The sequence below is a fragment of the Corvus moneduloides genome, chromosome W (assembly GCF_009650955.1).
Source record: "Corvus moneduloides isolate bCorMon1 chromosome W, bCorMon1.pri, whole genome shotgun sequence".
Classification (NCBI taxonomy): domain Eukaryota; kingdom Metazoa; phylum Chordata; class Aves; order Passeriformes; family Corvidae; genus Corvus; species Corvus moneduloides.
Window position 1 is genome coordinate 808097 of NC_045510.1, and position 12071 is coordinate 820167.

General features: G+C 38.5%; 1 protein-coding gene across 1 annotated transcript in view; it reads right to left on the reverse strand.

Annotated features, from left to right (window-relative positions):
* Nucleotides 1-2941: 2941 nt before the first annotated feature.
* LOC116437453 (ras GTPase-activating protein 1-like) overlaps nt 2942-12071 on the reverse strand; it is a 124030-nt gene continuing 114900 nt past the window's right edge. The window contains exons 22-25 of the mRNA XM_032095098.1: nt 10607-10695; nt 7292-7369; nt 5831-5965; nt 2942-3025 (exon numbers count right to left, since the gene is read on the reverse strand). Coding sequence (XP_031950989.1) covers nt 2942-3025; nt 5831-5965; nt 7292-7369; nt 10607-10695 — 386 coding nt within the window. The remainder of the gene's footprint in view (nt 3026-5830; nt 5966-7291; nt 7370-10606; nt 10696-12071) is intronic.

The window sequence follows — 12071 nt, forward strand, 5'->3', positions numbered from 1 at the left end:
TTTGGCCTGGAGGCTGCCCTGCAGAGCTGAGCTGAAATCACGAGCTGATAATCACTAAAGAGCTGACAGTCTCTGCAAGGGCCCCTCTGCCAGCAGCTGAGAGGAAGACACCGGACCTCGGGAAGGCGATTCCTTTCGGGACCATCTCCCCAGACCGGTCATTTCTTCCTGGGTCACAGCCTCGGACCCCATCACCAGCTGTAATACCCCACCACTCTGTTCGCCACTCACTCCACTGGAAAAAGGAACAAAATGTCGACTACCCCTCCATGTGGCACCTTTTTCTTCCACCCAAAGCCACGCCCCTCCTCCCTTCCTGGAAGTGAGTCCCTTACTTCTGCCCCCCAATGATGATGTGAATGGTATAGAATAACAACCTAGACACAGCCACACAGCTCTAGGCTCTGTTTCCTCTTGGCTACTGCCCCCCACTGGAGAATAGGGTGGGGAGTGAGTAAGAAGTTTGGAGAGGACACTGTAAAGAAATAAACTAGTAGCTTAGTGTAACTTACTTAGCATTAGTAACTAGATGTGCTGAAGCCTTAGGCTGCAAACTGGGAACTTTCACCAAGATATGCTGAACTTTTACCTACCTAAGTAAAAGGAGGCCCCAGAGCCAGTTTGGGCCGGAAGATAAGGAAGCAAGGAAGGCAACTACCCCTGTCAGCATAAGATGCAATCTTAGAGGTAAGAGAAGAAACGGGCTCACCTAGAGTCAATGAAGAGACCCAATGAAGAACAAGACTACCCTGTTGCTGTTCAGACAGATGCGACACGCACAAACCACACCAACAACTCCAGGCAAAAAGCATCTTTAATTCTACAAAGCCTCTTTTGTACACTTTCTTGGCACTCATGCTGTGTATCCATTGGCTCCTAAGTTACTACATTACAAATTATTGGTTACCTACAACTAACACCCATTCTAAACCCAAAAACAGCCTCCCGGGAACAGCTGTGCATTCTTCTTCTGTTGTTTTGGTTTCTTGCTTCTGTTGATGCTAAAATTCTCATAGGTACAAACCGAATTCTCACGGGTACAAAGTGATTGTGTCCAAGTCGAAATCTGTGAGACTTTCAGTCCAGCTGTCGGTTCCTACACTACCGCATACCATAATATTACTATTGGACTGAACTGTCACATGAGGGGTGGGGAACTTGGATTGTAAGGGTATAATTGCCCAGGGATTTCTTTGTTCAAGGTCCCTCTCCTGAGGCACCCAGCTCAAGCTGTATCTCACCACTGTACCAAATAACCTTATTTGTTAGATTCTGCCCAAGACTCTGCTTGGGGAAACCTAGAGTAAAACCAAAAGGGAAAATGTCTGTGAGTGTGTGTATGTCTGGAGTCAATACAGGGTACCCATTGGTTCAGTGGAGCCATACACCATGAATGGACTGCAAAGTCCTAGTGGTTAAAGCCTCAGGTGGTATGAATGTAACTCCTCGATTGAGTGTGAGATGAGTCCAATTTCCCTGACAGATGCAGATGGGACAGCTGACCTGAACTGGCCAAAGGTATATTCCATTCCATTCCATATAATGTCATGCTCAGGAATAGCATTCGAGGGAAGGGATGTGGGTTTCATTTTTTCAGGGGGAGAGGGAGGGAGCTGTTGTTCAGAGACTGGCTGAACATCAGTCTGCTTCTGGGAGGTCATGAGTAATTTTACCTTTGCATCACTTGTTCTGGTTTTCTTTTCTTCACCTTCACCTTTCTCAACCCCTGAGTTCTCTTGCTTTTGCTCTTCCTATTTTCTCCCATCCTGCCTTTTTTTTTTTGGGGGGGGGAGTGGTGTGGCATTTGAGCAAGTACCTGTGTGGTGCCTAAGCTGCTGGTGAGGGGTAAACTACAACATTATTTTCACACACTGTTTTAGGAAATATGTAGTGGTGTCAATTTTTTAAATATACATACCTAAATGCAACTTTGAGATTTACCTACAGTCAGTTTTATCAATGCATTTTATATGCAGTAGATAAATAGCCAACCATATCTGTTATCCAAATTTCATTTTTACAGTGTTCTATTACTTGAACACAAAGTTAGTTTCTATAGAGAGCCTATCGGCAGCTTGATTATTTTAAAAACTTATTTTTCAGGTTTAAAAATAACGTTCATGGTAGCCTTACATTACACACAAGACCAACTAATATATATTTTATAAAATGGTTTAATGGATGCATGCATGTCTGATACAGTGATAATAAATTTACCAAATTCTAATTGTTCACTTTTGTAAACATTTTACAAAAGCATTGTGATTTACCTGGATGGATACACAGTCCTTGATGGAAGAATAATTTAGACTGAATCAGTGGCACATGAAAGAATAAAGCTGATAAGATCCATTCTGCATATTCTTTTGACATGATTCCAGTAAGGGAAACAGCATGGTATAAAAAGTATACATGAAAGATTGTTCTTACCATAACCGTCAAACTCTGGAAATTGTAAATACATGTTCAAGTGGTTGAAAAAGTCAAAGTCATAATAATTGTAACCACTCAGAAATTACAGTAATAAATGTTATGCAGTTACATGTAGCTGTCAAAACAATGCATATCTTTCCTTGTCAGTTGGTAATTCTTTTCCAACAAGACAGAAAAACTTTGGCATTTGCAGGCGTTGAAAATAATTTTCAAAGTTCAAGACAGTCACAGCATTTTCTTTGCAGAAGGTAAACTGTACACCAAGGCTCAGAGGCTGTAAAAACTGGTTCCAAGTGGAAAAAAGTGCCAATATCCTGCACAGATAGCTTAAAGAGCTGCTGGTTCAATCATTTGCTAACAGAATCTTTGTTTTCTTTTTTGCATAGTTCACACATCACTGGGAATGTGACAGAGTGTGCTATTTTTGGCAAGAGCAAAAAAAAGTGATACTTGTGTGAGTTGCCATGTTAGACATGCTGGATCCATGCAGAATTCAGGTAGAAGTCTGCTACCTGATGTTATTAGACAGTGAATACTGATGTTGTTTTTGTTGAAGCAGTTCTGTAATAGCCAACAGCTTCTTAAGAACATGCTGTAGAAAAAAATACAAAAAAACAAGAAAAACCCCAGTACAACCCTACATTAGCAACTAGAAAAAAACCAACACCCATCTTGCTTGAGAAGCATCTTCAACATTAACCTACCAGACTTAGAATTAGGTAGTTTAAAATAGATTTAAATTCACATCCCCCCACACCCCCTCCCCCCAGCTCCAGTTTCACAGTCACTAAGACTTACTTCAAAAGGCAACTGTAAAAGAGCAATATGCAATTTATCTGCAGCCATGGAAACCCATTAAGTCTTGCCAACTTAACCTGAGAGTTTGAAAATGAAACAGTTCTATCTGTTAAAAACAATCTGTAAACCAAAAATCTATTCTCGGATGTTTTCCCCATGTGAAAGTGCAGAACTGGGCCAAGAACGTGAAAAAAACTCCAGTGGAAAAAAAAAAAGGTGATAATACAATTCACTTTTGCACAAGCAGAAGCACCCTCTAACTTTCTAAAAACCTGGGCATTAAACTTGAACAAATGAAACTGAACATACAAAACAGGCTGAGAAAATGTATTGCTAATGCACTGTAAGGAGTTCAGTAATTTTTTCATTATAGTAGAACTGTGTTCAACTACAACAGGTTGATGATAAACATTAGGGCACTAATAGGAGAAAAAAGAAAAAAGATTCAAGAGTTTTCTTTATGGAAACCCATGAGGAAAAATTACTCCTCTGAAGCAGAAATATAAGTGCATTGAGAAAACAGTGTCATGTTTATGACCATTAAGTGCTTCAGATGCAAGCCTTGTGAAAGAAATTCTATCCCTTATCTGTAAGCAATACATATTTAATACTGAAAACTTCTACTATCCTGACTTGCCAGTCTAGCCATCATTTTTGCTTTGTCAAGACTAGAAGTAGCTGTGAATTATGAACTTGAACGATTGATTTTTTCCTCTCACATGCCACTGAAGAAGCAAATTGTAGTAATTAACTAGATTAGTTTTTAATTGCTATAATGTAGCATTATCTCATTTTTAATTCCTTGAGCTTTCCTCTGCCAAAGCTAATTGAATACAAATATATTTTCACCATTCACAAAATTGCCATAAGAGTTCCCAGTAATACCCTTATTTTAAAAAAACATTACTGCCAAAAAATACATTATTTGAGTAACATCTGCTGAGATGAAATATAGATTTATCATCTATTTGGGTTTAAATTAAGGCCTTCAAAGAGTCAGGATATAGGAAGCTCAGTCTTCAAACCATGACAATAATAAGAAATCTGATTACAAGAAGTTATTTTGAAGCAATTAAATTAAGAACTATTTTTAAAACTACCTTGTGGGAGACAGAGGAGTAGAAACTCCTGCACTTAAAGGAGGCTTTGATTTACAACCCTGGAAGAGACTAGGTCTGTCTTAATTGACAGAGATTTGTGGACTTTAAGCAAAAGGATTACAAACTTGTGTTCCTATCATTATAAGTAAAATTGTACACTGGGTGTTTTGGCGAAGGGTTTTAAAATATAATAGTGTGGTTTTATATAGTTAAGAATGTAGATGGTATAAGAGAGACATCTGTGTGTACGTGACATGAGAAGTTATTGGTCAAGACATAGCTGCATTGCAGTGAGAAGTGCCACAGGTGATAGGTCATTAATCTAAAACAAAGTGTCATTTTAAGTATCTATTGGATTAGAAAGTTATAAATTACGATGTAACCCTAAATCTTGTGACTAGTCGCCATTACTCGGAGGTGTTGTAAAATCTCACGCCTCGACTGAAGTGTTTGTTATTTTAAACAATAAATTCGTGTAATTGCATAGTCGCATCCCTTAAAGTTATTTTCCTCCGACACGTGAAAGCGCGGAAAGTGACACTACCTCTTCAACATGAGTCATTAAATAGTTTGAGCTGACACTGATTAAATTTAAGGAAGACCATCTCTAAACCAAAATGCTTTCTATAGTACAACTGCCTCTGTCCCCAAATCATTAGCATTAAAACGGAACAGTACTTAAATAATCTCCTGCACAGCACAGTATACTAGTCAAGCATACCAAAACATATTACTGTGCAATAAGTAGGATTGGCAACTTGAAGTTCATCATAATTAGTACACCATAGGCAAGTATATTACTTTTTGAGACAATGTATGAAGTCATGCAGATTTTTTTCCTCTTAAAAGTAAGTTTTCATAAAAGCTGTACATAAGTTTCATAGTTGGAACAAAACACTCATTTATAGCATTTACTAGAGAAGTTTGCCATGATTGTTTACAAATATAATAAATCAGGAAGCAGAAATGAAGTAGTGATAGAAAGCTAAGGCAAGTAAATTTAGCTGTTTAGTTCTCAATTAGATGAGCTAGATCCTAAAAATAGAGATCGCTAGGAGACAATAATTTCTTGAGTTTAGGCTTCCTTCCTCTAGAAACAAAAAAACTTCACCTGGAAACTAAACAAAAAAACCCCACAAAAAACCAAAAAACCAAAAAACAACAAAAAAAAAACAAACCAAAAAACCCCCCACAAAAACCAACAAACAAAACAAACCCCCAAAAACCCCAAAAGAGAAAAACCAAACCAAAACACCAAAAAAACCAACCAAAAAAAATCCCCAACCCACTGCTTTAAAACATCTTTGGATTTGTTGTATAAATACTTAGTTCATATTTTTGAGCTTCTTTACCTTTACAACTAGCAACCTCCTGGTGAAATGTACATATTTATCACTCATACTGCTGGAGAGAAAAAATTACAAAGTAATCACGATGTTAAACAATAACTCTAGACATGCTATCTGTATGTGTGATTTTTGTTAATCATTATAGTTTACCTGCATTACACCTCGCTCATTGCTAAGTGTCCGAAGTTCATCTGAATGTGCCACACACATCTCATGCAAGGCTGCCAGATAACGAGATAAGTCAGTTCTAGAGTAATCTGTAGTGTCTGGAAGCTCAGGAACATTCTTTAACAAAAATTATGAGAACAGACTTAGAATGGTGAGTAGCCAGGCATAAAAGAAATTAAATTACAGTTCTACACACCCGCCAACAGTTGTTTTGATACTGCATGCATGACATTTTTCTTCACAACTAAGACTTCTGTCCATGTTACCTAATACAAATTATTGATTTCCTCCTCTCCACAATCATCTATTTTATGAAGACAATTAAATTATGGTTACACATTTCACATAGAGAGATTACTAAATATACAGCAATTCCTATTCCTACTAGGAGGGTTTGATGCTGCTATGCTGTCTCTGAGCTGTCTAGAAAGATACTGAGAAAAAGAGATTCATATCATATCTTGCCCCCAAATGAGGGGGATCCATCCATTAGATATTTGTTGTTTTATTTTTTTTTTGAAATTTAAATCAGGCAATAGCAACAGCAAAAATGGACACCAAAAAATCCCCAAACTATCAAGTCAGTAAATTCACTAATAAAATAATGTAATTAAAACAGTAGAATAATCACTTATTTTAAAACCCAACCATTTTCCAAGTCCTCATGCATAATCTGCCATTTAAAGAAATACAACAGTGTATCATAATATGCAGAAGTTGCCATTTAACCATAAAAAGGTGACATATGGCAATCTATCTGAATGACACACTTCAAAACAGTAATTCGTATAGATAATTAAAATAGTCTGAGATGTTTTCTAGGTCACTTTTAATGGATTAATTCAGGAATAATAAGATAGGCATATTTCTTTCATCTTCTTTTTTTCAACAAATTATTGGTTTAAACATATACATATATATATACACGAGCTCCCAACTCATTATAACTATCATACACAAAATAGTAATGGTTTCAAATTGAACTGCAACTATTATTTTCTTTTAAACTACAATATCCAGAATTCATGCAGTGAGACATTTGGTTATGTATAAGTAAAATAGAACACAATATTTTTTAAATCTTCAATTTTTTCAATCTCAGGTCAAAATCATATGACAAATTACACATAAGATTTTCTTTATTTTAAAATTTTTTTAGAAGATTGGTATTTTTGTCTGAAAGCTCTAATCATTGGGGAGCAGCTCAAATAGATCTCATGTCTACAACAGTACTTTCTAACAGGACATTTGATTGGTTTTAATTCTTTGCAACAGGCCAGCAATCTGCAGTTCCTAAACATGCACAAGAAAAATATTTCAATAACAAGCATTCAAAATTGTGAGGAAGTTGATGCATTTTTTAACTAGTTAACAAGGACTATCAAGAATTTTAACTCACAATGTTGCTGTACAACTTGCAATTTTTCTTTTTAAACCACTTACCCCAAGTTCATCTAAGAACATGATCATGCGATGTTTGTTACTCTTGATGAATGGATTTACCCCCTCCATATATGGCTCCTAGCAATTTTTAAAAGTATTTATTAGAACAAATTGATACCATTTTTATAGTCATACCTGAAGTGAACATATTGTAATCAGAGACAAATGACACTGCAAAACAAATGTGTCATCTTTTTCAAGTGAATTTATGATGACTGGTGTACAATCAGTTAAAAGATTACTTTTTTGTGCTCTAGATGGATTCTGAAATTGTTTATATATGCATTGTGACATGAAATTTTACATTTCTGAAATACTGAAAATGGACTTTTTTCATTGCAGCTATATAAGGAAGAAAAAACTTCCAGAGATAAACACATCAGAGGCATCAACATCAGGACATAACTGCCCTCCTTTTTTTTCATTAATGCTTACATTCCAAGTTGCGAGTTTCAGACAAATGGCATTATAATGGCAGCCTGAAATTTCTTTCTTTCATTATGCTTAAGTCAACAGATTTTTATTGTTCAACCACGTTGTGACTTGGGAACCAGAACAGGCCAATTGTTGCTGGCATTCTTTTAGTGATGCAATAAAAAGTTTAGTAAAAGCTGAGGCTTTTTAGGGCAACTTGTAAAACTGATTTACAAAATTATGTCAAGCAGTATGAAAAAAAATACAAATAAAAGGGGTGTTTCAAAATGCTGTACCAACAGAAAACACCAGTCTAAAGAATAAGTAAAGAAAAAGTGTGTGCGTGTGTGTGTGAGCCAGAAATTGGTAGTTGTTAATATGTTTCCAAATTAAAATACTCTATTGTGGTGTTGTATTTCCCACTGATTCATTTATTAAATGCCTTTCACATTGTCCCCCCCCTCCTTTCCCCTGCCCCTAGTCCTGGCCACTCCCTCGGGTCCTCCCTATTGGTTCCTGTACCCCAACTCTGCCCACGTACTGCCCCTGAGCCCCTGAGAAAAAGCCCCTGCACCCAGATCACGAGGTCTCTCTGCCTCTGGGGATCGCTGGGACAAAATGTAAGGTTAAAGAGCCTCTTAAACCCTTATGGAGAGACCCTTCTCGCCTCTTTCACCATCACTGTGTTGTAAAGCTGATAGCTAGCTGGAACAAAACCGCAGAGCCATCCGAAATGGACTACGGGAGGGCGACAACGGTCGCACTGCCCTAAGCAGCTCCGCTGAGCTCTCAGGGAAAGCTGAAGCTTGCTAAACTAAATCTAGCATTACAACACTCTATATCCAGGCTGGAAGTTTAGTCCTAATTGGTCTCAATTTGAAAGTGAATTATTACATAATAGTATATAAAAAAACATGGATGTGGAATGTATTTCAAGGTTCTGTACAGACACATGCCAATATTACCGAAAGATGTCTCCCCATTTTGACATTAATTAATCAGTGGAAATGCAAAAAGGCTCCCATCATCTACTTCAGGCAAATGATACATACTTCTTGAATAGTTTCTTTCTAAATCACAGATTTCTACTCTAGCATTTCTCAGTTGTCTTTTTGATATGGATATTCCTAAAGAAAATTTACTCATTTTACCATCACATAGATGTTTTCTTTGTGGAGGGATGGCTGCCTGTCTCTCCTCTCCCACTTTTCAAACTCCAACACTCATCTCTTTGACTAGGAGAAGCCAGTAGACGTGGTGGTTTTGGATTTTAGCAAAGCTTTTGATACTGTCTCTCACAGTATCTGTTTAGATAAAATGTCCAGCACACAGCTAGAAAAGTCTGTAATACATTAGGTGAGCAATTAGCTAATGGGCCAGGCTCAAAGGATCATAGTAAATGGGGTTATAGTAAAATCAGGCTGGCAGTCAGTCATCAGCGAGGTTCCCCAGGGCTCAATTTTAGGGCCAGTGGTCTTTAATGTTTTTATAAATGATCTAGACACAGGAATCGAATGTACATTAAGTTTGCTGATGATAAAGTAGGAGGAGCTATGGACTCCATCAAGGGTAGAGAGGCCTTACAGAGTAATCTGGATAGACTGGAGAGCTGAGCAATCACCAACCACATGAAATTTAACAAGGGCAGGTGCTGGATTTTCTACCTGGGATGGGGTAATCCTGGCTATACATACAAATTGGGAGACAAAAAGCTGGAGAGAAGTCCTACAGAAAGGGACCTATGGTCCTAATTGATGGCAAGTTGAATATGTCAGCAGTGCCCTGGCAGCCAGGAGGGCCAACCATGTCCTGGGGTGCATCAGGCAGAGCATCAAGAGCCGGTCAAGGGAGGTGATTGTCCTGCTCTGCTCTGCACTGGTGTGGTCCCACCTCAAGTACTGTGTGTAGTTTTGGGTGCCTCAATATAAAAAGGACATCAGACTATTAGAGTATGTCCAGAGGAGGGTAACCAAGACATTGAAAGACCTTGAGGGCAAGAGTGCCTGAGGTCACTTGGTTTGTTCAGCTTAGAAAAGGCTGAGGGGTGTGCTCATCATAGCCCACAACTTCCTCAAGGGGGGGCAGTGGAGAGGGAGATGTTGATCTCTTCTCTCTGGTGACTAGCAATAGGACATGAGAAAATGGAATGAAGCTGCATCACAGGTAGTTCAGACTGGACATTAGGAAAAGATTCTTAACTGAGAGGGTGGTCAGTCACTGGAACAGCCTCCCCAAGGAAGCAGTCATGGCACCAAGCCTATCAGTTCAAGGACAATATAGGTGATACTCTTAGTCATATGATTTACTTTTAGGTAGTCCTGCGAGGAGAATGGAGTTGGACTTGACGATCATTATGGATCCCTTCCAACTTGTGATATTCTATGATTCTATGAATACTAGAGTATGACTATTATGCTTTTTGTCATTGACAGACAGAAAAAAAGAGTCCACATACTTCCACTGTTGTCTTTGAAATGAATGTCTGAGTTTATCTGCTCTCATAGCATAACAATATGGTTACATCACTCTATAATGCCTACTAGCATGGCCATTATTTTATCAGTTATTTTAACATGTCACTGCTGTTGTTCATACTACCAGATTGAAAATCTTTATGGCAAGTACCAAATAATTCACATAAGTTTCTAGATGACCCATTCTGAAATTATTGACTCCTCTTTCCAAATCAGCCATACTTTTTGATACTGCTCTAGGTTAAATCAGTACCCTGTTGAGCACCAACTAAAGAGGATAGAAAAAATTGCAGGAATAAAGCCTCCTTGCTGATAAGACACTGAGGTCAAAAATCAGGATTTGCATAAGAATAATACAGATAAAATCTGTTTCTGTTAACAGGAACACTGAAGTGTTCTAGACTGTTCTGTGTAAAATTATACTCACCTTAGCTCCAAATTCAACCAGATTTGCTAAATTCTGCACGGACTTGGCAACCAGCGTCAGCGTTCTTGCAGCAGTAGGGGAAGGAGAATCTGATAGGAATAGAAAGTAGAAAGTTACCGACCATTTAATTTAAAACCTCCAGTAGTCACAAGAAAATTCTCTTCCACAATTTGTTATTTATCATGGAATTGAATACTTTAAATGCTGTAAGAGAACTGCATGTGAAAAATTTCTCATGATCAAGGAAACTTTTGGTGTTTTAGTAATTATGTCCACAATAAACATCAATATGCATATCCGACTGTTTTAGTTTAGGACAATTTACAGGGCGGAGACTCCAAAGTGAGTCACCTCCCCTTAGTTTTAACCACTCCCCTTTCATCAATAAGGAGCGACGAATGCGAGAAGATATAAGTGAAAAAATAACAGTTTACTAAAAATAAAACAGCAACAACCAAGGTAACAGTGATAACCACTAGATACAAAGGTGCTGAGTCACGTGCTCCCCCAGGGAACAGAGAAAACAAAGTAGTGGAGAAGTGCCCTCCTCCTAAGATGGCGACCACCGTGGCAGCCCATGTGGCCCAGGGAACAAAGACAAGATTGCAGAGAAACTCCCCTTCTCCTAAGATGGTGGCCGCTGTAGCAGTCCACGTGGCCCAAAGGACAAAGACAAGATGGCGCAGAAGCCCCCTACTGTGGACCACACAGCCGAGAGAGAGATAAAAGGAAAACAACATAGCAACTGAGCCTCCGTGGTTCCAGAACACTCCGTCCCCCCAAAACAACAACCAACAGGGAACAGGGACAAAACAAAACCTGGAAAAAACTATTTTTGTCCAAAAGGCTCTGATGCTGCCAAAATACTGAAAGAAAATTCCCAGCATCTGCAGGTCCGACCCCTCCTCAGCATGGCACAGCTGGAACCATTGATAAGGCCGATCAATACTTAACTCATGTAAGCACAGTTAACTATTAAGAAACAGCAAATGTTGATCACAAAATCTAAGAAGCAGGATTCACCTTAATCTTGTCAAGATAAGAGGAACAAGAATTTACTTGAAACCAACACAGAAACCACTGAATCATTCTACAAAGGACTGCGCATGCTCCAGAAAGAAAGGTGAAAAGTTCATTGTGATGAAGATACTGATCTTCATCAGAAAGACCCCCGAGGAAAAAGAGGAGCCTTCCTCAGTGCGACCACCAGCGTACACAGCGCATGCTAGCACGTATGCTAATGATATTAATGACTTCCAAAAAGTAATTTGTATAACCACTCCTATCCCAAGAAATGTGATGAATATTCATTAATTTTACCCATAATACTGAACTGTATAGAGTGCTGTGTGTGTGTGTTCGGAGGAACTATCCCCCACACCCGGCACACTGAATAAAGCAAATACCCACTTTTTGGACTCTGTCGTTGAAGTGTCTCTTGCCCCGGTTTGGGGAGATTCACAGT